Below are 25335 nucleotides of genomic sequence, written 5' to 3' on the forward strand. Positions count from 1 at the left end.
TAAATGATTAATGTAGAACTCAGGGATACATAGACATCCAAACAACCTCATAAAGAATCCTGTTCAAGATATAGTTATTTGTAAAATTGGACGTTTGGTCCTCATATTGCAATCAGTGTTAAAATTGAAAGAGACATAGTGTATTAGCCGGGGTTCTCTAGAGGGACAGAGATAATAGGATACATGTATATATGAAAAGGAGTTTATTAGGGAGTATTGACTCACACGATCACCAGGTGAAGTCCCACAATAGGCCGTCTGCAAGCTGAGGGGCAAGGAAGCCAGTTCGAGTCCCAAACCTCAAAAGTAGTGAAGCCAACAGTGCAGCCTCCAGTCTGTGGCCAAAAGCCCTGGAGCCCCTGGCAAAGCACTAGTGTAAATGCAAGAGTCTAAAAGCTGAAGAACTTGGAGTCTGATGTTCAAGGGCAGGAAGCACCCAGCACGGGAGAAAGATAAAGACCAGAAGATTCAGCAAGTCAGGTTCTTCTGCCTGCTTTTATCCTAGCCGTGCTGGCAGCTGATTAGATGGTGCCCACCCAGATTGAGGGTGGGTCTGCCTCTCCCAGTCCACTGACTCAAATGTTAATCTCCTTTGGCAGCACCCTCACAGACACACCCGGGAACAATACTTTGCATCCTTCAATCCAGTCAAGTTGACCCTCGGTATTAACCATCACATGTAGTATACATGGTGATAGTATTCTCCAAGATAATTTATATGGGACTGAGCAATTTCAGTTCAGATGACCTTATAATGTAGCATTAGAGTGTGATATGAGAAGAAGTGAACAAAAAAAAATATAAAAGGTTTTGATAGCTCATTGCTTTTATAATTGTTTTCCCACATAGCTGCTGACAAATCATTATGAAAGATGCTGGAAATATTACTGCCTGCCTGGAGGGTGGGGAAACTTTGGTGCTGCCTCAGAAGAAGAACTTCATTTATCAAGAAAGTTGTTCTGGGGCATTTTTGATGCCCTATCTCAAAAGGTAATTTAATGTTTTATGGGTTTGTTTGTATCAATAAAATGGTATAAAGCCACACATTCTTAGTAAGATAGTATTCCTAGTTGAATACTATCTTTGCTAACCAAGACACATATGGCTGGATTTTTTCTCTTTTCTCAACTTCATAACAAATGTTGAAAATGCAATTTATATTTACTTAATCATCATGGTAGCATTTTCCTTGTGATCATAACACTGTTTCTGAATGTAAAATGGCTAAGCAGTTCAGGAAATTATGCACAAGGTTGATAAGTTTCTGGTGCATTTGGACTCAAACTCTCCCTAGTCCCATCTCCAATCTTATAAAGGCCAAAGAAATTATATCCAATATAAAAATACAAAACATGATATCTTATGTAATTGTAATATCCCAGTGCCCTGCTGAAGTCTCCAGCTTTGCTGCTATGGAGATTTAGGTACCTTCACTCAATGTTGCATTGCATATGTGACATTCCCTTATAGTTGCAAAATTTGTAATGAATAGTTTGTATGTTTTCAGATGACTGGCAGGTGTTGATCTTAGAGAAAAGGCAGAACAACAAGTTTTGTGTGTTCATGCTTAAATTAATGAAAATTAGTTCCAATTCCCAGATTGACATTATTAGATGATTGGAGTAGTATAACCACAAATTTGCTACATAATAGAAGAAAATTTGTCTGCAATTACATTTGGTAGCAACACTTTAATGCTTTTTCTTACTGAATTTCCTTTGGTAAACTGAGTCCTTTTAAAATAATGTGTAAGTGTTTTTTAGAATCATTTACAACATTTATTTGACATTGAACATTTAAAGTGAAAGAATTTAAATTACTATTTTTATTTTTCAGAAAATCTATAAATGTAAATTTAACTGTCATTAATATATAAATACCTCTTCCTATAAATTTTTATCATGCGTACTTTCTATAGAATTTCTTTTCCAGCTCAGAATTTTATTTTTCAAACCTTTATAATGCAGCATGGATCAGTTAAAATGTCTCACTCTCTAGAATGTTGTGCTTTATGTTCTTTTATGTGTAGTCATTATAATGTACAGGAATTATCTATAACTAACTATAAGGAATGTAGTCCCTATTGACTGAAATTATGTTTATCTCTTAACGATATTTTACACATTGACAATATTAAAGTTTACTTCACTTCCAGTGTGTTGTAGAGTCAAAGATTTTATTCTCCTTAAGCTGAAACTGCAGTAAATCCAGCTGCAGCTTCTTTTTTGTTTGATGGGGTTTTAGGCTCTGTGTTTCATTTCGTAGGAAAAGAATTATCAGAGAGTTCAGTTAGTCCAGGGTAATTCAGATTTTCTTCTGCAACCTTCTGTCAGCCCTGATGATCATGCTAACAACTTTTGCCGTATAGTAAATTTTTTTTGTTCTTCCATTTTTCCCAGAAATATGAACAAGAACTTTTCAAACTGGCACTGCCTTGCCTGAGTGCAGTTGCGGGAGCTTTGCCTCCAGACTACATGGAGTCAAATTATGTCAGTATGATGGAAAAACAGTCATCAATGGATTCTGAAGGGAACTTTAACCCACAACCTGTTGATACCTCAAAGTATGGACTCTTTCTATTGCAGCAGATTTTTATTGTAAATGATGTGTGAAGTCTGAAATTGAATAAGGTACTAAAGTGAACTTTCTCTAATACATGCCCCCTTTGAATTGGTATCCTTTTAATAGGGGTCCCCTTAATTTATAAAATGATAGTAATAATAATAATGATTATACTAATATCAGAAATAGATAAGATGTACCTTCTAGGATACTCTTAACACAGTCAAGACTCTGTATATGGAATATCTATAATAGAATTAAGAAAGTATGTCAGTTATATTTTTAGTTGAAGTATTACCCTAAATGTTTATTAGTAACTACAATCAACCTCTATATAACATCTTTTACTTAGGATGTTCCCAGCATGCACTGCAAAGCTGTTTCTGTGAGTAGCAAGGGAATCCCTTCACCCGTCACCACATCTCAGCAAGGCCCAGGGTTAACAGCTGATGTTCAGCATGATAAAACGCAGCACGAGATGGAAGGGAATATCGAATGAGAGTTTTTATGGAAAATTCGAATTGTTCTACAAATAGGATGTCCGGGAACTTCAGGTGTTCGACGTCTGAGCATTTTGTTGTTGTTGTTACTGTTTTTAAGTAGGACCATGGTTCTCCATGTGCAAGGAAAGCTGCCTCTTCATGCCACATTATCTTACTGATTCCATGGTGACTCAGCAAGATCAGTTTTAGCAAGGTAGACACTTGGTAGTTATTATCCATGGCTTCTGAATTTGCTTGGGAGTTCAACTTTGAGGCTTCTGAGTGGCCCCCAGCTGATTTAGCTTCCATAACCAGATCAGAATTTCAACCTGAGTGGTATGCCATTAGTTTGATAATGCCTTAAATTTGCATGTTTGGTCTTTGATGACAGTCCTGTGAGACAAGACCCTTTCCCCCAGCCCCCAGTATTTGGCTTATGTGATTGATCTTTTGTATCTCTTCCGAAGTAAGTAAACCAAAATATCACATGTTCACATTCCTACATGGGTAAGTTTGTGGTTTGCTAACGTATGATCTAATCTGAGATTTTTAAATATCAGAACAATGTCATGGTTTTGGTGTTGGTTCATTAAATCCAATTAATTAATAAGTGTGGGCATGGATATTAATTTACCTAGGCTTGCCCCTTTGGGGACTTCTTAACAGATACAGGTTTACGTGGCGGTATCAATGATTTCTAGATGATTCCGATTTTTTATATATTGCTTCTTAAGTATGTGTATGTCTTATAGTTCAATTACTGTTAACTGCTGGAAAACAACAGCAAACCATCTTATACTAGATTTTATGTAGAATTGTATTATCAAAGTTAATACTGTAATAAGATCTATTCATTAATGAATAGAATTATGTGTATATATTTAATTTTCCATTCCTAGATACCTTTTGACCCTTAGATTTATCATCAGACTTGGTCATCATTTGCATGTCCTCAACATCAAGTAATTAAATATTCATTTAAACACAAAAGGAGTCAAGACTAAATATTATCAAAAAGCAGGAGTTAATTATTTTCCCTATAGTTAATACCAGTAACATTTACAATGTTATTTGTGGACCACGTATGTTTAAAAGTTTTAACACATCACTACTAAATTTAGTGCTTGTTTTTTCTTTTTTGTGTAATCTATTGTCCTCATCTTTGAATGTATTTTAATTATTTCAATTTATATATTTAATAATAATTGTTATTATAGTTTTACGATATGTAATTTGTTATGTTAGCACATAAAATATGAATCAACATAAGATGAGCAGATAGAACATTATCTGCTTAACTTTTCTTATATTGTTCTGAAAATAGAAAAATGTAATTCTAAAAAAAAAGTAGTGTTTAACAGTTAAAATTGAATGAGATATAAGCATTCATAATCTGTGAGTAAATTATTAATATGATTTCCTGTAAATTCTGTGAAAATCAAGCTCTTTTTTCTTTACTTTTCTCATAGTATTACAATTCCTGAGAAGTTGGAATACTTCATTAACAAATATGCAGAACACTCCCATGACAAATGGTCAATGGACAAGGTAAAAAGACTATTACATTCTAATTCAGTAGTCATTATTAATGACTGTTCAAATATTTCTGACCATGACAGTTTTCTGTTTTAAAATGAGAACTTGATCTAAATTAGGAAAAAATACTTAATTACAATTAGCTTATATAATAATATAATATTTAGCTAGCTCTATCATTAACACAAATAATGATATACTTATGAATAAGCACTATTTTAAGCTTTCAAAAGATCTACTCATTAAATTATAAATATAGTTTTTATAACATATAATGTTTATCAGAGTAAAAAGCAACAATCACCAAGAGCTTCAGGAGGAAATGATGACTCCAGGTTCAGAATTCACCTTTTAAGGAAACTTTGGTTTTATATGTAGGTTTTTTGGTTTATGTTTTGAGTTCTGCTCTGCTGCCCAGGCTGGAGTGCAGTGGTGTGATCATACTTCACTGCAGCTTGGAACTACCAGGCTCGAGCAATCCTCCTGCCTCAACCGCCCGAGTAGTTGGGACTACAGGTGCACACCACCGTACCTGGCTAATTGTTAATATTTTTTTATATAGATGAGATCTTCCTATGTTTCCCAGGCTGGTCTCCAACTGTTGTTGGCCTCAAGCAGTTGTTCAGCCAGCCTCAGCCTCCCGAACTGCTGAGACTACAGGCATGAGCCACCATGCCTAGCCAGGTGTTATGTGTAGTTCTATATGAGATAAAATCTTGAAAATTCTTAATCAGGATTTAACAATTATTGACCTTTTCTATTCTCCTGGTGTATTTCTTACTACCAACTAGGTCTGCAGTTTACTAAAAATAGATTACATCAGCCAGGTGACTTTTTTCTGTGTTTTCAAGAAAAACAACAGAAATGAGAAAACTAAAGTAGCTGCATCTATGAGATAATTTCTACATATGATGAGATTTTCTAAGGGAAATCTTATGCCTACAGTTCACGTTTAAGTTGAGCTTAGTCTAAACTTGACAGAGTTTAAAGTAGGTTCATCAGAGGAGTTGAGTTGAGATAGTTCAAGAACTAAAATACTTAGATATTGGTTTGGTGAAATGAAAATCAGACACCAAAGGTTGCTTCCAGAGGATGTGTATGCTACATAACAAATGAAGACCATCATGCTGGGGATGTCATATTGAGTTTCAAACTCTGCCCTGGCCAGCTAGTCTTTCAGTCCCTCTAAGAAACCCTTTTTTGTTGGTTTTGATAAGTATCTGGTTCTTCATTCAGTAATTGATTTACTAGGTAAGTCAGCAAGGATCTACATTATATAAAAACTCTGCTGAGTACTGAGTGGGTGGAGTTGGTGATGGAGAGGAATATTACAGGAAGGTTTTCCAGTCTAATTACTCAGATTCTGTAGGCAGACACGAAATTATATAGGGAAATGGTGATATGTACAGATGGGCAAAATAATATGGAATGAATGTGTTGAGAGAAAATTTGATGAAAGAATGGGTAAAACAGGTGGCATTATTCAGAGAAGACGCTGAGATGCATACTCTAGTTTTCCTATTTAAAATGCATGTTTTGTATTTACACTTCATAGGTGGGGCCCCAAGATGGGTCAGAATAAACATCCTTGGGACCATGCATCCCTCTAGCCTCCTCCTGTGGGAATGCTTATCGGCACAATTATAAGACCTTGGTCTGTTTAAGGAAGATCAAGTGCTTCTAATCTCTAGATAAAAGACTTGTTCCAGATGATTACTGAAAATACATCATGCAATATATCCATGTAACAAAACTGCACATTTACTCCCTGAATCTGAAATTTAAAAGCAAATAGCATTGATTAGGATGAATATCTTTATAGTGACTTATGCTGGATAAAATTTCAATCTTAACCCTTACCTTAGTTCATTTTAGCTTTATTTTATCAAACACGCACTTAAACACCTGCATATCTACAATCTCTAAAATTAATACGTGTAAAACAATTTTTAATGTTTGCCTTTTTTTAAGTTGGCAAATGGATGGATTTATGGAGAAATATATTCAGACTCTTCTAAGGTTCAGCCATTAATGAAGCCATATAAGCTATTGTCTGAAAAGGTGAGGATTTTTTGTTTGTTTTAGTTTGTAAAGTTTTTATTCTTTTGGAAAATGTGTTTTTTTGGTTATATTTTTTATATTAAAATGTCTTCTTTATTTTAAATTTCGCATTTTTTTCTTCCAAAGGTCCTAAAAAAAGCCTTCTTATATTTTGTCTTTTCCTCTCCATTCTTAGTTTCTGTCAGCCTTTCTGTGTTTATTCTCTTCTCTCCTTAACATTTTTCTTTTCCTTTTTATTCCTCTTCCATATTTTAAGTACTTTAAAAATCTTCTTATCTTGCTTAAGAGTTTCTTGATGAGTGATGACAAAGTAATAATGTGCTTATTATGTATAGATTTTCATATATTTTACTTCTTTGGGAAAAAAATGTGTATTTTGACAAATGAAATGAAAAGGATTTCACTTCATTGTGAGTCACATGTATATTACATAAGCTGTCCCTTTTTTCTGTGTCTGTCCTTTCTAGTTTCTGTGTAAGGTACTAGGAACTGGGTTGCTAAAGGAAATTGACCTTGGTGCTATATAATGAACAAAGCAAGGATCCCTCTTACTAACATTAGTAAAACTAGATCTCTGCTCACACTCTGCTTTTTAGAATTTTACTTTCCTTTTTTATTTTTAAATAAGCTATGCTCATCAAATTTTTAAAAAGTGAAGGCAGTCTATTTTAGAGAAAAGTGTTACTTAACATTTTTATTTACATTCATAATATATCTGTTGTTTTTTGTTTTTTCTCCTCTAGGAAAAAGAAATTTATCGCTGGCCAATCAAAGAATCTTTAAAAACTATGCTGGCTTGGGGCTGGAGAATTGAAAGAACTCGGGAGGGAGACAGCATGGCCCTTTACAACCGGACTCGTCGTATTTCTCAGACAAGCCAGGTAAGAAGTCATCACGGTGATGAATCAACTGTTTATGTTATGGATTAAATAATTTTTTAAATTTAATTATGGGGTTTTTCTAAAAAATAGTGTGAAAATTCTGAAGAGTCACAAAATTTAGAAGGGAGAGAAAAAAGCTATATGTATATATATTTTTTAGTTTCGAGGAAGGTTAAATGATGATTAAGTTACTGGACTTTATGCGCAAGCCTTCCTTTTCCTGGCTAGTACAGAAGAAGTAACCAGTTGTAGGACATGGATGAGGCTGGAAACCATCATTCTCAGCAAACTAACACAAGAACAGAAAACCAAACACCGCATGTTCTCACTCATAAGTGGAAGTTGAACAATGAGAACACATGGACAGAGGGAGGGGAACATCACACACCGGAGCCTGTCAGCGGGTGGGGGCTAGGGGAGGGACAGCATTAAGAGAAATACCTAATATAGATGACGGGTGGATGGGTGCAGCAAACCACTATGGCACGTGTATACCTATGTAACAAACCTGCACGTTCTGCACATGTACCCCAGAACTTAAAGTATAATAAAAAATTTAAAAGAAGAAGAAGAAGTAACCAGTTGTAAGGTCCCGAAGTTTTCCTAATGAAAACAGTACGTCATGTTCATTTGCTACAGCTAGTTTGTCTATAGAGCTTTCTTCTCATTTCCAGTGGGATCTGAGGGTTGATTCTTAGGAAAGTGTAGGGTGTTCAGACAGTCATGATCCAGATCTAGAAGGCACAAGGGTGCTCCTGTCTGCAGAGGGAAGGTAGACAGCCACACAGGCGGAGGAAGAATTCACAGAAGATGTTGCTGCTGGACCATGTAAAGGGAGTTCGACCAACAAGCAAGGCTCTACCCACAGGTCTTCGGTGCTCAAGGTGGCAAGAGTAAGGCACAGCCTTGATGTGGAAAAGCTAGAGTTCAGGGAGGACACCAAATACCACCCGTTAACATTTAGTCACAAGGTCATGTGAGCTGCTTACCTTTGACCCCCTCATTTCTCTTGGGAGCTAAATCTGTCATTATTCTTTTCCTGACCCCTCAGCTCACTATGTATGCGGTTTATACCAGGTATTGTTTATTATTGCTATTTACACAAATATCATTTTTGAAAAAAAATGAGGGTCTAACAGCATGTGCTTCACATGCTCCATATTTGAAATACATTTTTAAATAAATTGAGTTCTGATTTGGGCATATTTTACATTCTGTTGTCTTTGGGATGTATCATATATGGATGGAAGCTGTAAAAGTGTATTTTATCTATTTTTTTGTCTATGTAGTTTTCTAAGTAGATTAGCTTTTATTTTAATCTGTTTCGACAAATGCTGAGCACAAACTGCATACTAGGTAATAAGAATACAAAGCTAGCGAGACAATTCTAATCCTAAAAATCATAAAATAGTGTTAGATAAGGTCAAGTTAAACCTACTACAACATGGTATGGTAAGAGTGGGACTAGTGGTATGTATAAGGCACTACACAGTGTAGAGAAAGGGATGATTTTTTAAAAATTATTCTGTAAGGTAGATAAGAAATAAGAAATTACTACAAATGGAGGTGACTTTAGGCTTCATGAAAAATAAGGTAGATTCTCCCACTGCCCTTAATAGCAAAAATTATGTACTCTAATTTAAAATCATATATATTTTCTATCGCTCCTCTTTCTCTTTCTCCTTTTTGTTCTAATAGTAAGCCCTTAATAGACCTTATTAACCCGTGGAACCATCTCTCATGTCTTAGTGATTTTTACAGTGACATGTGATTTTTGAAATTCATTCTTAAATCTCGTATGTGATTTCAAAATATTAGGTGATGCTTGTGCCAGAGGCACAGTTTATGAGATAAGAGGAAGGGCTATGGAATTTCACCACTTGGGCTTAAATCCTGGTAGTGCTACTTTCTAAAAATGTACCTTTGGATAGTTGATCTCCGTTTGCCCCATTAAATGTGAATTCTTATTGTTACTATTGTTATGTCAATATTTCTGTGGAGAGCATTTATTGAGAGCATCTCATGAGTGGGAAATCAAAGAGTATATTTGTGTTTGTAGCACTTCGGCCTGTAGGTGGGAAAGAAAGAATATTTCTATAAGCCTCAGAAATGGGGAGCAATATATACCAAAGGCCACAAGTCTATTTATAACTCTTGCCATTATTTTCGCCCAAAGATTCTTTAAGCATAAACCAAGATTATTTGAAATGTTAACATAGATTGTCATTTCTCCATTACTTACCTTATAGCGTTTTCTTTTTCAACTATCATCTTGTTAAACTTCTTTGTCTTTTTTTATGTTACTGATTTCCTATGTGATTATAAAGCAATTTTCTACCATGTATAAACTCTTCTGACTAAGGGAACAGTTTTTATAGCATCATTTTATATAAGGAATATAAATGGATGAGTGAAGATCATGTGTAGATGTGATTCTGAGCCTGAATTCCTCAGCTTTTTTTCACTGGGGCTTAGCACTCCCTCAGGGACACACAAGTGGCCCATGATTAATGGCAGTATCTGGCACAGCCAAGCCTGGGTTGACATTCTGGTCTCACCCATGAGTACCTAGCTGGTATTGTGAGCTTGGGTAAACTGGTTAACCTCTACATGCTGCAGTTTTCTCATTTTTAAAATGAAGCTGGTATGCGCATCGGCTTTGAAAGAATGTTGTAAGTGTTCTGGTTATGATGCTTATCAATCACTTAAAAGAATAACTGGCATATGTTTCAATATAGGTGAGCCATAATATTTGTCCTTATTATCTTTATGTGGATCAATAACCTGACGAATGTCCTTTGTTTACCATGAGTACCACGGGAAGACATGAATCCTGATCTCAGGAAATTTACTGCCCACTTAGGGTTTTATAATTTGCATATGTAAGACAAACATAAGGGCATGAATAATGCCAGTATCAGCTTGACGGAATATACAATAGAGTATACAAGGGCTGTTAGAAGTTACAAGAAGCTGATTGGAGAGGGGTTAACTGGGTGGATTTTGACCCCCTCCTTGGTAGGGATGCTAAAGAAAACAGCAAAAAACATTTCTGACAATTTCAGGCGTATCCCACAGGTTTTCAACAATTATTTACTCCCAAATTCCAATTTCTTACCTTGTATCCGTTTTTCAGTACTGCAAATGTAGGATAAAAACTATTTAAAACAAATGAAAAATAAGCTTATAACCTGGAAGGGGAAGAGAGATTAGAATGAAGCTTTTGGAATGTGTTTCTTATCTAGAACTAAAATACAAGATAGGATAGAAGAATGATGCATTCATTCCTTCAACAGATACTTATTGAGCACCTATTATGTACACTGCGTTGTTCTAAGCTTTTCAGGTAGATCAGTGACGAAATGGACAAAAATCTCTGCTATCAAGGAGCTTACATTCTAATGGGGGAAGTAAACAACAGACTTGAAACTGGGCAATTTTCAAAAGAAAGAGGTTCAATGGACTCACAGTTCCACGTGGCTGCAGAGGCCTCACACTCATGGTGGAAGGTGAAAGGCACATCTCACATGGTGGCAGACGGGAAGAATGAGGAGCCAAGTGAGAGGGGTTTCCCCTTATGAAACCACCAGATCCTGTGAGACTTATTCACCACCACAAGCACAGTATAGAGGAAAATGCCCCCATGATTCAGCTATCTCCCACTGGGTTCCCCCACAACATGAGGGAATTACGGGAGCTACAGTTCAAGAGGAGATTTGGGTGGGGACATAGACATGATAATAGATGAAGGGGAGTAACCTGAGATGGTTGCCATGGATTCTAGCTTGTGTCCCCAAATCAATAGCTGTATTAGGTGAGGTAAAGACCAAAGGAGTGCTGGGGACAGCAAGGAGAGAATAATGGCTTTGATTTTGTATGTTGTGGTGGGCAAAATTATGACTCCCAAATATGTTCACCCACTCCTCACTACAACTGTGTGGGAACTATGGTGTTGATAGCAGTTATGGTGGTAGTAGTGATAATGATAGTATACTAACAATGAGAATAGCCATTTACTAAAATTCCTCATCCATTTCTTTGTGTCAGGCACTTTGCTGAGGATTTTACATCCATTACCTAATTTCATACCAGCCTTTGAGGCCGGTGGCCTATTTAGCATATTAAAAGAAAAACTTCAGGCTGGGCATGGTGGCTCACGCCTGTAATCCCAGCACTTTGGGAGGCCTAGGCGGGTGGATCTCAGGGTCAGGAGTTCGAGACCATCCTGGCCAACATGGTGAAACTCCATCTCTACTAAAAATACAAAAATTAGCTGGGCTTGGTGACACGTGCCTGTAATCCCAGCTACTCGGGAGGCTGAGGCAGGAGAATCGCTTGAACCTGGGAGGCAGAGGTTGCAGTGAGTCAAGATTGTGCCACTGCACTCCAGCCTGGTGACAGAGCGAGACTCTGTCTCAAAAAAAAAAAAAAAAGGAAAACTTCAGACAAATTAAATTTAACAGTTTAATTGAACAAAGAACCAGTGGCAGTCCCTGAAACCAGGACAGGTCCAGTGAGAGTCTGGGGCTGCCATGTGGCTGGATATTGTTTATAGATAAAAAGGGAGTGATGCTCAGAAAACAGAAGTGAGGTACAGAGAAAGCTGGATTCATTCCACCATGGTGTTTGCCTTCTTTGAACAAGGTTTGAACAGTGTCCTCCTGGTGAAGGCACAGAAGCCAGGGTGCCGTCAAAACTAAGTATTGCTCATGAGCCTGTTATTAGTTATAGCATATGTTACACTCACTTTTATTGTACAAGCATGATAATGAGCTATATTTTCATTTTGTTTTAGTTTGCTTTTTGTTTGTGCGTTTTTAACGAGAGAATATACACAATTATGGAAAATATCAAGATACAGTTTTAGATTTATAAGCAGGAACCAGAGCTCATTTCTGTGGTACACTTTCACATAATATGCCATTGGGTGGAGGGAGGTAAGTGCCCAGGATGGTTAGTGAAACTTCCTTAAAATTGATGAAGAGGTATATTTCATTTTTTAAAAGCTTTAATTCAGAAATTAAAGGAGTCTCTTCCTCGAGGATTTCCAAGTGCATCATTGAATACTATATGATATACTATTATAATTTAAAAGTTGGTTATACTTTATCCTAACATTGGACCCATCAAGACATTTATAAATATTGACGTCTTTGATTAACTCTTGCTTGCGTGAGGAAGACTAAATTTCATTGCAGCCAACTTGGATTTGTAAGAAACTCAAAAATGTAACGGTCCTCTGCATAAGATAATGTTTCAGAATTTTGGATTCATTGCACAATACATCAAATTCTGATAGGCAATTTTCAGAATTATCAATCATAAATCATTTTCAGACACCCAAATATAATTTTAATGTGCGAGATGTGTTTATAACATCATTTTGTATAGAAACTTGCCAGTTCTATCTAAGGAAACACTATGTTTGGAAATTTGTGCTGTATTTTTAAAGTTTAAGTTAAGTCTCTCTTCACAAGGTTTTCATGAGGCACTGCTTTTTCACACAAATGATCTAGGTTTCTGTAGACGCTGCCCATGGTTACAGTCCCCGCGCCATTGACATGAGCAATGTTACGCTATGTAGAGACCTGCACGTAAGTACTATTAACTTTTAAAAATAGTCTCCAAAGTTAATTTTTAAGAAGCGTAATGTAATACTTTCCTGCATATATTTCGCAGCATGGTTTATTTGAATGCGGCGATCTATACTGGATCCACAGAATTTATAGATTATATACTCTAATGTTTTAATACTATCAAAATTGATAGCTGGGTGTGGTGGCACGTGCCTATAGTCCCAGCTACTTGGGAGGCAGAGGCAGGAGAATCGCTCGGACCTGGGAGGCAGAGGTTGCAGTGAGCCGAGATCGCACCACTGCACTCCAGTCTGAGTGACAGAGTGAGACTCCCTCTCAAAGAAAAAAAAAAAAAAGGTGATACAACTTTTTCTAGGGTGTTTCAGCCATATAACATATTTTCCTTAAAGATAATAGCCATTTAAAAATCTCTATGTTAAATAGTTGTGTGTGAGAAGAGAGTAAATAGTTAATAATGCTCGGCGCAAGGGCCACCTTCTTTTAAGTTTTTCCAGAGAAATTGATTGTATTTGCTTGCTCCATTCGTAGTCTCATCTGTTCTTTTTTGTCACCAAGGCACCTACTTTGAAATAGCAGATTCGAAAGTAAGATAAAATTTATTGCCTTGAGACATAAAGTTAATAGGTCAATATGGTGTTCAAATAACATATTAGCATTGTTGGTAACTGTATTGTTCCAAGAGAAATAAGGACGTAAATATAAAATTTACATATTGTTAAATTGTTTGGTTTGCCATTTGTTATTGCTCCCATATGAACGTATTAAAATGACACAGTAAACTTGAAAATCAAATGTAAAAAGAATCTAGGAGGTAATCTTATCAAAATCCAAAAGGTCACAGAAAGATCAACTTGGCTAGTCTAAGATCTCTCACCTAGTTTGGACAGAGATTGATTTAGAAATCAAATCTTTGACTGTCCATCTAACATTCTCCATATTCAAGTTGAATAAGGTTTAGGTCATTTTTAAGGCTTTGGAAATTAAAACAAGAACTTGTAAATACAAATTTTTTTTCTGAAGTCCATAGCTATTTTGGTTTCATTGTTGAATTAATGTCTTCAAACCTTATGAATAACAATGACCATTCTCATCTGCTGTTTAGTTACTGTATAATATTGCAAATCCTTACAATTCTCTGAGATTCAAATTCTAAAGAAGAGTGTTTGATTGTCTTTTATATGTATCATAGCACTAATACTGTATGAGTTATTCCTTGAAGGTATCTAATATTACATATTAGAAAGCAATATTATCCTTTTTTACCTATTGAAATAATAAATACTTTTGTTCATTTAAGGCTATGGCAGAAATGATGGCTGAAAACTACCATAATATATGGGCAAAGAAAAAGAAAATGGAGTTAGAGTCCAAAGGTAATATTTTCTAAAAATGTTTATTAAAAAATAATCAGAGTTCAATTACATGAGTACATGGATGAAGTAGTCTTTTTAGCATAAGAGCTTATTATAACTTTTTAAAATTAGAATGGTTTAAATGTGCCTATAACAGATTGAAGTTGGAAATGCTGTAATTTCCTAGTGGCTAGTATATATTTTCTTGTGTCTCAGAATTTTGACAGCTTTCTTTTACCCATTTTAGCTTATAGATTTCTATACTTCTCATCCTGATATCTGAGTTGCTCTATGAATGACTTAGACTCCCCTCCCTGACTCTCTTCCCCAACTTAAATATCTCCTATCTCACCCCTTTTTATTTCCTATCTCAGCCTCTTTTGTCTAGTCCAGCTATGTTACTCTTACATGCTTTTGCTTGCACTTTTCCCGTTTTTTTATTCAAATATTAAATGAACTAATGTTCTCTTAGTTATTTCTCAAGTCTTTTAAAATTTATTTGCATAAATATTTTCTTCAATGTAATGTATGCTACACTGATGATATCTTTCAACATTATTTATTTGCCATTAGTCTATACACATATTGTTTATAATGTGGTGTGTGTGTGTGTGTGTGTGTGTGCATGCATATGCGCTGTCGTTAATGACTTCCTATATGGTTTTCTTTCCCCCAATAGGAATATATTATTTTCCAGCTCAGGGCCACAACATTTATTTCTTTTGTAATCCTTATTGTATAGTTACAGGTGCCAATAAATCTTCTACTGTTTATTTATTTGACTAGGTAAAAATGTAGAGGGGGAGAAGACTTTGAAAGTGGGCATATTTCATGGTGAAAGGTAAAGCTGTGATATGGAAGGATGGTACCTGGCACCAAGCACTAGGAAACAGAGTAACACAAATTAGGATTGGTCACAGAGAGGAAAAGGGAAGATTCCACATTTTTAACTGCCTATTTCAAAATGCTGCTCAAGGATAATATGCCTGTATTCTAAAACCACCCCATAAATGTTTGTTAAATGAATGATTAATTCATTGTTTGGCTCATGGATTCATGGATGAATGGATGGATGGCAAATGAGTCACAGAGTTTTGTTTTGTGAAATTCTTGACAGGGCATTGCCCACATAACTGGTAAACAAAATCACTGCTTATTACATGAGCAGATTACATGAAAAAATATCTGTTCCTTTTTTTAAACTATGTTTCAGTCACTGTGGTAGAGTTAAATTAAAAATAATAAGCAGCTATCTTATTACAAGTTGATTATCCCTTATCCAAAATGTTTGGAACCAAAACTGTTTGAAAGTTGAGATTTTTTTCAGATTTTTTAAATATTTGCATATACTTACTGGTTCAGCATCCCAATTCCCAAATCCAAAATCTTAAATGCTCCAATAAGTGTTTCCTTTGAGCATCATGTGGACACTCAAAAAGTTTCTGATTTTGGAACATTTGGATTTCAGATTTTTAGATTAGACATACTCAACCTATATGCTTTTCTAAATAAGCATGATAGAAAATCATCATTATTTAAATTTCTGAGCCAGATCGACGTTTTCTTCAAGTCATACCACTCGTAAATGGCACATCCGTACTTCTGCAGACAACTTGTACTGGCTCAAATTTATGTTCTGTAGTTGGGAAACTAACCTAGTTGCAGCAGACTAAGTGGTGAGGTAGGGGCAATCAGTCCTCGCAGTCTTTAATTCTCTTACTGCACGTATGGATCTCATTTTAAAAGAGGAACTAGTTTAGAACCAAAATGGCAGACCAGTGGGAAAGGTGTTGAAATATACAGTCTGGATCCTGGCTTTTAGGTTATTGAGATTAGCAAACCAGAGAAATGAGTCTTGGGCATAGAAGACAGGTTACAGACTGTGGCCAGTTTCAGAGCAGAAACGACGTGTGTCTTTTTTTCAAAGCTGTTTTCTCACTCAGAGACATCAATAGTGGGGAGGATCCTTATAGCCAACAGTTGTAGGCAGTTGCATCCTGCCAGCTCTACTCCCACTGCCAATAAGAGATAGGTGAGAGGGATCTGTCACCACCCGATGTCTTGGTGCCTGGGTGTGTGTGTGTGTGTGTGTGTGTGTGTGTGTGTCTGTGTGTGTGTGTGTGTGTGAGAGAGAGAGAGAGAAATAGAAATGAGAAGTCAGAAACACTAAAAGAATCAGGGCCAGGCCGGGCGGTGGCTCACGCTTGTAATCCCAGCACTTTGGGAGGCCGAGGCGGGCGGATCACGAGGTCAGGAGATCGAGACCACGGTGAAACCCCGTCTCTACTAAAAAATACAAAAAAAATTAGCCGGGCGTGGTGGCGGGCGCCTGTAGTCCCAGCTACTCGGAGAGGCTGAGACAGGAGAATGGCGTGAACCCGGGAGGCGGAGCTTGCAGTGAGCCGAGATTGCGCCACTGCACACCAGCCTGGGCGACAGAGCGAGACTCCATCTCAAAAAAAAAAAAAAAAATGGAATCAGGGCCAAAGCTGCACAGTTTTGTTTTCACCCGTTCTCTTCTCTTTTATCATCCCTGCCTCTGTGCAGAGAAGATGAATCTGCTTTAGGAAAATCAGGAGAAAAATGTCTCTTTTGCTTGCCTTAGTCATCTGATCCTCAGTGCTCCTTTGGAATCTAGAAAAGTCTGAGGGAAAAATCAGATGCCATAAGGAGTTAATAGAAATAAAGGAGTGTAAGTCCAAAAAAGTATAATTAGTGCTCCCAAATTAGTAAAAAATGTTATTTTTCCACGGCCACTTCAAGTATTTTGTACCATGGTCATCTGTTGTTAAGCCACAGACAGCCCACTGGTGTCAAGCGTTTTTTTACCCTTTAGTATGAATGGGTTCACGAGTCCGTGCTGGTATGTTTGGTAATATCCTCAGCATTACTGCTCATTCATTTACCTCTCCATGTGGCTGATTTCCTTCAGCACAAGATGGCTACACCCATATCACAAATGGGAAAGTTGAGGGTGGAGGAGCAACGTAAATGTCCACGGTCACACTGCTAGTTAGAGGCACAGTGAGCACGTAGATTTCAGTCACCTGGCGGCTTTCAGATCCCTTCGCCATCTAGTTCAATGAAGGTCGAATAGAGTGAGAAGAGTTTCAGAGTCAGTGGGTACTTTGCATTCTCAGGATTTTTAAATTATAGACCTCTTTAAAGCATCTTTCTCTTTCTCTCCCCACTTCCCCCACAATAACTTATTGGTATGTGGCCCCAAAATCACTGATTACAAATCAAGTTGCCAAATTAATCGCATTCTCTAGGACTAAATGCAGTGATGGAGTTCAAACTAGGTGATGGTTGATTAAATTAGGGTGATGGAATTCGATGCTTGATTTTAAAAAGATTTTTGCTTTTATTTTTAACTGATACATAATGGTCTATATGAGGTACAGTGTGATATTTGCATACATGTATACAAGGTGTAATGATCAAATGAGGGTAATTAGCCTATCCATCACCTCAAACATTTATATTTCTTTGTGTTGGGAGCATTCAAAAACTGCTCTTGTAGCTATTTGAAAAGATATAATAAATTGTTGTTAATTAGAGTATCCTTATAAAGTGTCCTGTTTAATTATATCTTTGATTAGGACAAAAGTCAAATTTGGTTTCTACTAAACTTAGCAACATATTCTATACCCTCTGCTGTTCACAAGTGTTTGTTATTATTGTCTTCTGACAACTGTATGTGCTTGATATTATTAATATACTGTGAAGTACCTGAATTCCTTTCTATGGTTAGTATTTGTTAGCTTGGTAGTTCTTGACCACCACCTTGCATGTATGATAGCACAGTGTCACCTAATGGTATAAAAGTTCAGTGGGCGATTGCATGTCTGTAGATGGCGCTGTCAGTCAAAGCCAGCGCTGGGGAAGCAGCTATTTCCTCCTTTGTTTGCTTATGTATTGTGTAGGGCTAATTCAACGTTTGTGATTGTTGCAGTAGCTCCTGGCTAAACTACATTGGAAACTGATTTCATAGGGTTATGTTGTTACAATTCAAACAATATTTATTCTCAATTATTCTTCCTGGAATTCCCTTAGCAGTTGTATTTCAGGATAGTTCAGCCTCCCACACAATATATATTACCATACATGTTTTATGAATGTTAAATGTGAGGCACACCATGCTATTCAGTTTGCTGCTGTTTTAATAGCATTCTTTGTATCAGATCTTTACATCTGAAATTAACAGTTTAATTTTTTTATAATTTTTGCAAAATTTTAACCAAAATTTTTACGTAATTTATAATTTTAGAAAGGTTTTTCGGGGGGCGGAGCCTGCAGTGAGCCGAGATCGCGCCACTGCACTCCAGCCTGGTGAAAGAGCGAGACTCCTTCTCCAAAAAAAAAAAAAAGAAAGGTTTTTCTCCTTATTAGTTTTTTTAAATTTGCATATTTTCTAGAATTTTTAAATCTGGAAGAAAGACTACTTTTAGTAAGTATTATCAGGATGAGTATACTAGAAATCCAGACTCTTGCTAAAATGTACTTGCCCACATGGTTTAAAGTCAAGTATTAGACACTTAAGAGTGATCCACTTTTAATGTAGCACATCTACATATGGTTTTGTGTATTTATAAATAATGTGACTATGAAGTACTCTCTGATCTGAGAGATATAATAAAAATTCCATATTTAAGACTTTTTCTCTTCTCTCTGTGGGGCAGCAAATGAAGCATAACCCCTGAAACATGCTTTATAACTTTTCTAAATCCAGCGAAGTATGATTTAGCATTTATTTCCACTCTCCACATTCAGAATTGCTTTGAACAGAGAAGAGAATACAGCTGCTTCCCTCTCATTGGCGAGTGCTGATATTATTGTCACTTAGTATTGCAAATGCATGCATGTTCATGTTTTAACTGCCTCTTAGAAGGCATATGCACAGTCTTTCTTTGAGTAGTTTTTCTGAATTAATTGAAACATTAAAGGCAGTAGAGGCAGAAGAGTCTTATATGCTCTGTGTATTATTAAAGGATATGAAAAGTTGTATAGTGTGGTCCAATTATATATCTGTGTCTCGTCTCCGATTCTTTTCAAATTACTGTGCTGTGTTCTTGTCCTGACATACTCTTAGGAGGGGGAAACCATCCTCTGCTGGTGCCCTATGATACACTGACGGCCAAAGAGAAAGCCAAGGATAGAGAAAAAGCACAGGACATCCTCAAGTTCTTGCAGATCAATGGATATGCTGTATCCAGGTAAAAGTACACATACCCTAAGTGCACACTCTTTTCATAAGAGTGAATATTTAAATATCTCCATCATATTTAAAGCTGAAAATGAATTCAATGATCTGTTGACACTTTTGAGGTACTGTTTAATATGTTTAAGATACGCACATCAGAAACATTAACACTCCTGGCTGTGTGCCACATGACTAAGCTCCTCTTGCTACATAGATTAAATCACCATCCATCATTTAGGCAAAATCCCCAGGCAAAAAATCACACCCTGTTTTTGTAAATGCAACACTTCGTTATTCACTGAAGCTTTATATCATATGCAAAATATTCTTTATAGGTTAAATCTTACTTTTTCTTTGAGCTACAATAACATTAGATAAACTTCAAAATTTATGTATATATAAACATATATGTATATATATACACACACACAGTTTTACCTTCTAAGAGCTTTGTACAAATTGCTTTCCCATTTTCATTTTTGCTGTTGCAGAGGATTTAAGGACCTGGAACTGGACACGCCTTCTATTGAGAAACGGTTTGCTTATAGTTTCCTCCAACAACTCATTCGCTATGTGGATGAAGCCCATCAGTATATCCTGGAGTTTGGTAGGTACCTTAGTCCCATTGCTAATAGCCCAGTGTTTGTTGTTTTTAATGTTTACAACATCAGGATCTAGAACAACACAGGCTGCTGAGCTATTTGTGATGGTATAAACCCATCTACTCATCCTACTACTAAGTAGAGTTCAACAGTCAATGGATGAACAAGTTCTTGGGGAGTGGGTAAAGTCTGTGAACTTTTAAAAATCTAACATATAAGTTATTCTCCTTATAATTTTTATTGGCATTTATTTTTTTTTTCATTTTGAAAGATACATTGGAAGGACATCAGAATTTTAAGGTAGAGTTAAATCTTGCCTATGAAATCAATGGCTCTACTCATAAGAAAAACTTCCAAAACTATGGCTTTTCAAAATTTCTAAGCACTATAGAGGCTTTGAGTTTACGCTTTGCAGGGAAACACGTTAATACTAGAGTAACTGCAGTGCAGAATACTTTATTATCGCTCTTAGGGTACAATGAAAGACCTCTTCCCCGTCTGGCCCAGTGCTGTCTCAAAATTTTTAAAACCTCATTCTTTAAGTCTTAGATTCAGCACAGATGATCAAAGCAGCCTCCAGTCACTTCTGCTATGTTGTGGTCCTCCCACATTGTTGAATTAAAATTCGACTTGTTAATTGCTTACCTTAATGTCAGAGCACTTTCCAGCCACTGCGTAGTAATACGATGGAAGGAATTCCAGTTTGTTCCCTTTTGAAAGTAGTGTGCTCTTCTGGCGGTTATTCATTTATTTTCATTTTTGTTCTCGAGGTTTTCTCTTTGTTTTTAACACTCATTCCTTTTGTCATTCAACACCTTTCCTCTGGGACCATTCATCTTGGATCCCTTAGCTGCTGTTTGTCTTAGGATGTAAATCTAGTTTCTGCCATAGCATCAGATTAAAGTTTGTAGAAATTAGAGCTCTGGTATTTTCTTCTTTCTGGCCTCTTGTATCCTAAATGTGATTAAAGATTTTCCAATTGAGCATCATTCTCATAAACAATTGACTTCTCTTTCAACCTGCCTCTACAGTTCAAATACTGTATTATTGCTCTCTTCGAGCACTTCTTTTTCTTAAAAGCTTACACTACGTGCTTATTTATAATCTGTAATCTCTCTATAACTCATATAACTAACAATTTTTAAAAATATGATTCCTGACTTATCCTGATACGTAGCTAAATTAATCTGAATTGATGAAATTTAACCAAAGAACAAAAATGAGGTAGGGGTGAATTATTGCAGCTTTTACACACAAAGCTAAATATTGCAATTTCTGATCCACATTTGGATGGATCCAATATGGGTAGCAACTCCAATATCCAGTCTTGTTTTTGGAGAAATAAGGGACAGGAGAGAAAGAAAGAGTCATCATTTGGAGAAAGGAACGAGAAAGTTATTTGTTTTTTACCTTCACGTTGGAGAACACAAATACCAATTTGAAGGGAAGAAATATGTTTAGGGATTACTCACACTTTATTCAAATTGCTGAATAAACTACCTACTACAGTTTTCATGTATGGGGGTGGTGAGAATCTTGCGCCAGGGTACATCCACCCACTTGACACATTTCATTCTATCCACAGGGTAGAGGGCCTTATAAACAGAGCACAGGAGAGAAAGTAGGCTACAATGACAGAACCCAACCAAATAACCTTTTTCACAATTCCTGATGCTGTATGTACCGTTTTCAGATGGCTTGGCCAGGGCAAATTAGGTACAATAACTCTGTTCGAGGAGCAGATCGAGCTGTGATTGTCAATACCGTGTTTATTTTAATTTCCATCTTTCATTGTTATCGCAAGTGAAACTGCTATATTGCCTTCTCCCTTTATCCTTCACTTTGGTGATTTTGTAGCACATCTCTCATGTAGCCATTCCTAGACCTAAGTTAATTGTGGTAGTAAAAATATGCATATGCCTTTTTCTAATTTCTGTTATTGTACCATAGGTTGTATTCTCTCCACATCTTTTTCACATTTGGCACATAAGCATTTTTTTTAATGTAGTAAAAGACATTTCCTATTTAATTCATTGAAATATGAGCAGATTTGGCTGTGTACAAAATTTTATCTTGACATAACTTTATATGAAAAAGTCTCTTATATGAATCCAGCCGTTTTGCATAATGTGTTTAAGAGAGATTCAAATGCCAAAGTGCCATGCAAATGAAATTTGCAAGTGTTAAAAAACCGTAATTTTCTTTTACTGGTTCATGGGAAGAGCATTCTGATATTGCAAAATAATTGCCTAAGTTTCCTACGAATTGTATTTTTGTCTAAAATTTGATAAACTATTATCTCAAGTTATTATTATTATTATTATTTTGCAAAATAACTTCTTCAAGCAAAAGTCAGCTTGGCTCTTAAATAACTGGAAGCTCTGCTTACAAATTTTACTAAAACCTGATATCCAATTCTGAATTCTTCAGCTCTCCAATATGTTCTGCATGCCATAGTTGTTATTATAGTTTATTGTTACCTCATCTGTTAATATATGCATGAACCTTTTCCATATGCATGAAGGAGGTAAGAAAGGCCACCTTCTAAGCTAAATGAATTAGGTTAATCAATTCTTGACCTTGGATCATTTTCTAAACCATGGGGAAAACTTGGGTGTTTTCGCTTCACTTATGAAAATTATCTTTTGACATAGGTCAAAATTTCTTTATTCTTTAGCAGAATGCTAATTTGCCAACCTAATATTAAAATTGCTGTCCTCCTCCTCATCCCAGATCCTGACTTCCTGCAGTTTTTTCGTTTGTATCTTAAATTAAGGAGCTTTAACTTTCGGTCACACCAAGAGGCAATCTTTATTATTAGAGGCCAGGGTTAATATCTAACCAATTATGTTCATTCAGTTTACACTCACTGTCCTCTTCCCCAGTGAGCTTCTTTTCTTAAAGGCTACTGAAAATGTGGGATTTTTACTTTATTCTATTCCATTTTCCCCTCTCTATGTCAGTAAGATCTCAAAGCTACACAAATGTGTTTGTGTTTCTAACCACAATTATGGGCTGTCCTCAATAGCTTTTTAAATTTTGATTTGGGTATTAAAAATCCTTTTATTTTTAATGACACTGCCAAAGTTTGCCTTTGTATTTTTGGTAGGCTTTTTACGTTCAGTTTAGCGGGATAATACATTTAGCAATGCCTTCTAACCTTTGCGTTATGGATGAATATCTTGCAATGTTTCCAGTGCAGCATTTACCTAAAAACTCTTCACATCTACAGATGGTGGCAGCAGAGGCAAAGGAGAACATTTCCCTTATGAACAAGAAATCAAGTTCTTTGCAAAAGTACAGTATACAATCTATCTTGTTTTTGCTTCAATATGTTTGTTTACATACCCTACTCATTAGATCGTTGCCCTTTTCAGAACATACTTGTCTACGAATGTGTATTTCACTGCACGTAAATATTCTGTGGCATGAAAATAACTGCATGAATCATCTTCCCAGCATTCTTGGTCAGACTTTAACTCTGCATTCCCTACCGCATTCCTTCTTCAAATGACTTCGTTCTATCTGAGGTTTAATTCAGTCTGCATTTTTTTTGTTTTATTGTATGACATAGAATAAAAAATATCTATTTCTTAACATTTGGATAGTGTTATGATTTAAAATTTCTAGTTGAGAATTTCTTTTATAAATAGGAAAGTCTGAGTTAATTCATAAATAGGTACATTATAAGAACATTTTGTATAGAATATTGCGGGACCTTAGTCCTGCCCATTTTATGGAAGATCAGAGAGGATAAATTGTTTATATACAAAATATATCCCATTGCTATTATTTATTTTATTTCATAAGGATTTATCAGGAATTTGCTATATTACTGGAAAATTCATCACTTTTTTCAGCTGAAAAGGGATGGACATGAAGAGTTGTAAAGTCTCCAAATGATTTAATGCATTTACTCAATATTCACTGTGTGTCTAGTCTGGGTCAGGCATTAGGGTATGGCCCAGGGATTGCCATGAATATACAAATGCCCCTGGGTAAGCTTTCCTGTTTAGGACACCTTGAAGTGAGCCTGAAGACCTAATTACTGCTGTCTGTTTCCTTTTAAAGTACTTGCATTCAGTGATTACAGATAATTTTCTATAAATACAACTTTTGTGGACTTTAAAATAGCATGCTTTTTGATTGATGAATATTTGGCTTGTAGTATGTTTTCAAAATTATGTTCTTTACTGTAAAACCCATTTCTGTTGTCTCTTCTTCCCATTCAATATAGCACTCAGAGTCTGTTCCAATCATTTGAAGATCCAAAGTTTGTCCTGGGCTGCACATAGTTAGCGATTCATCAATTGATAGATTCATATATATATCTCCGGTCTCTGTGAGATTGTAATCTTTCTTGGTAGCCAATTATCAGGATGCTGTATTCACAGCCTCTAATTATCCCTTTAAAATACATTCTTGTGTTGCCCGTATACTCAGCACCCCTAGTGCATCTGTTTACAGATGCTTAATGTGGCTTAATTTCTACTAAGTCTATAACTCATTCATTTACCATATTGAGTACCTACTATGTTCCAGTCACTAAATTCAAGCAATGTCCCAATTGTCAAGGAAGAGCAATAAAAACTGGTGTAGTCCTCATTATATATAGCTGTGCTCTACCACATGGTAGGAAAAAGAAGTATATTTAGATAGACTTGAGTTTGAATACAAGTGCCGATCTTGTTCTTGCTATGGGCCCGTCACAGTCCTTAGCACTAGGGATTCAGTGATAAACGGAAGAGACCAGTTAATAGTTCTGGAGGCTAGGAAAAGGCTATAATGGGAAACAAATCCAGAAATGTTTCTTGTTTTTGTGTAACTCATAGGCTCCCAGAAAGAGAGACTTTGATCCAAAGTCCCACGCATACAATGTAAAATTGCAAATGATGTTATCAGAGCTCAGAATGTGGGACTTTATCTAGTTGAGATCAGCAAAGACTTACCTGGCAAAGTGCCACTGAGTTGAGATCTACAGGAGGACCAGAGTGAATAGGATATGGAGTATGGGAAGAGCACACCAGACAGAGGGAACGGTGTGTACAAGGCCAGGTGA

At 36.2% G+C, this 25335-nt stretch overlaps 1 protein-coding gene across 1 annotated transcript in view; it reads left to right on the forward strand.

The window, feature by feature from the left end:
* The window catches only part of RYR2 (ryanodine receptor 2), a 784036-nt gene that overhangs the window by 604495 nt on the left and 154206 nt on the right, over positions 1-25335 (forward strand). Inside the window, exons 52-61 of the mRNA XM_055233438.2 lie at positions 850-990; positions 2400-2563; positions 4514-4592; positions 6552-6641; positions 7385-7522; positions 13039-13116; positions 14417-14492; positions 19564-19687; positions 20166-20281; positions 23509-23573. Of these exons, the coding sequence (XP_055089413.1) occupies positions 850-990; positions 2400-2563; positions 4514-4592; positions 6552-6641; positions 7385-7522; positions 13039-13116; positions 14417-14492; positions 19564-19687; positions 20166-20281; positions 23509-23573 (1071 nt within the window). The remainder of the gene's footprint in view (positions 1-849; positions 991-2399; positions 2564-4513; positions 4593-6551; positions 6642-7384; positions 7523-13038; positions 13117-14416; positions 14493-19563; positions 19688-20165; positions 20282-23508; positions 23574-25335) is intronic.

Source organism: Symphalangus syndactylus, chromosome 19 (genome assembly GCF_028878055.3).
Source record: "Symphalangus syndactylus isolate Jambi chromosome 19, NHGRI_mSymSyn1-v2.1_pri, whole genome shotgun sequence".
Lineage (NCBI taxonomy): Eukaryota > Metazoa > Chordata > Mammalia > Primates > Hylobatidae > Symphalangus > Symphalangus syndactylus.